The following is a 1,592-nucleotide window of genomic DNA, read 5'->3' as shown; positions in this document are numbered from 1 at the left end:
CCCCCCCCACCCCCCCGCTCCATCCCGCTCCGATCCATTGATCCACTCCGGGTTTTGCCATCGGCCGAACGGAGCTCCGCAAAACGCGGCGCGGAACGGAGCGGCCCGGGAAGCCCACGCGTGTCACAGCGACGTGGCTTTGCTCTTCTCCCGTTCGTCGTCGCTGTCCTTCTCGGCCGCCGCGTTGCTGTAGGCTGCGCGCTCCATGCTGTGGGGACAGCGGGGTCAGAGCGGTGATCCCACGGGGGTCACGCGTGGGTGACCCTTCAGGGCGCTCCACGGGGGAAAATGGGACGGCGGTGCGGCTGGGGCTGCGCTACCTGTGGGTCGACCGCTTCTCCAAGTCGTCCTCGCGTTCGCTGCGTGGGGACATCGCGGGTGAGCGACGCTCGGGGGACGGACCCCAACCCAACTCCCCCCCCGTGGACCCACCTGCGCGTCCGCAGTCGCCAAATCCGCCCGGCCAGCAGCAGCACGAAAACCACGAATAGGAAAACCACCACCGCCGTGAGACCGATCAGCCACGGCTGCAGCTGCCGAGAGCCCGCGGCTGGGGGGAGCGGGGACACGAGTGGGGATGTGGACGTGGATAGGGAGGGGAGGGAATGGGGACGGACGTGGGGACGGGCAGCGGTGGCGATGGGGACAGCGATGAGTTGAGGGACGGGGATGGGGACAGCGATAGGGATGGGAACAAAGGACGGGGTGGGAACGGCCGTGGGGACGGGAGAAGGGGACAGGGACATGGATGAGGGTCAGGGAACAGGGATGGGAATGGGACAGGAACGGGGTGCGGGCAGCAACAGGGATGGGGACAGAGAAGGGGATGGGGACAGGGATGGGGACAGGTGTAGGGAAGGGGTCAGGGACAGCAATGGGGAAAGGGAGAGCAGCTGGGGAAGGGATGGGGGCAGAGGTGAGGACAGGGATAGGGGCAGGTGGTTGGGGTGGGGATGTCAGTGGGGACAGCAATGGGGACAAGGATGGTGATGGCAATAGGGACAGGATGGGGATAAGGGACATCAAGGGGGATGGGGACAGAGGTGGGAAGAGGGACAGGACTGAGGTCGGGGGCTGCAATGGGGACATGGGTGGGGATGAGGACAATGGTGCCAGCCTCAGGGGACCCCTACCCCACAGGGACAGCACTCTCCATCCTGGGTGCAGGGAGCTTGGGGTGCTGGGGGACATCGTGGGCAGTGGGGACAGAGGGGTGCCGACCCCCCCAGCACCCCCGACCCACCCCCATGGGAGAACAGAACCCCCCCAGCCCCAAATCCTGCCACCCTGAGCCCAGGATGTGGCACTGGGGGGTGGGATGGCAGCAGTGGCACTCACTCTGTCCCTGGGTGGTGGCAGTGAGGGCCGCCAGCAGCAGCAGCAGCGAGAGCTGTGGGACACGCGGCATCGTGGCCCTGATCCCTGCACAGCACTGCCCTGCACCAGGCCAAGGGGCGGCTTTTATTGGGCTCAGGAGGGCGAGTGCCACCAAGTGCCACCAACGCCATGGCAACGCCGATCCCTTAACCCTTGGGTGGTGGAACTGCTGCTCTGCTACCACACTGCACCAAAGGGAGACCGGGAATGGAGGG

General features: G+C 66.5%; 1 protein-coding gene across 1 annotated transcript; it reads right to left on the bottom strand.

Annotated features, from left to right (window-relative positions):
• Nucleotides 1–21: 21 nt before the first annotated feature.
• On the bottom strand, nt 22–1,567 carry LOC122192839 (small integral membrane protein 24-like). The gene is given in 5 exon segments (XM_042893505.1): nt 22–208; nt 321–359; nt 433–550; nt 1,339–1,439; nt 1,441–1,567. Coding segments are annotated over 5 exon segments (411 nt in total). The 5' UTR covers nt 1,509–1,567; the 3' UTR covers nt 22–123.
• Nucleotides 1,568–1,592: the final 25 nt, after the last annotated feature.

The sequence above is a fragment of the Lagopus leucura genome, unplaced genomic scaffold, assembly GCF_019238085.1.
Source record: "Lagopus leucura isolate 7727_CA_CO unplaced genomic scaffold, USGS_WTPT01 33106-0_obj-0_obj, whole genome shotgun sequence".
Lineage (NCBI taxonomy): Eukaryota > Metazoa > Chordata > Aves > Galliformes > Phasianidae > Lagopus > Lagopus leucura.
This window is presented reverse-complemented; position numbering and strand designations above follow the sequence as displayed.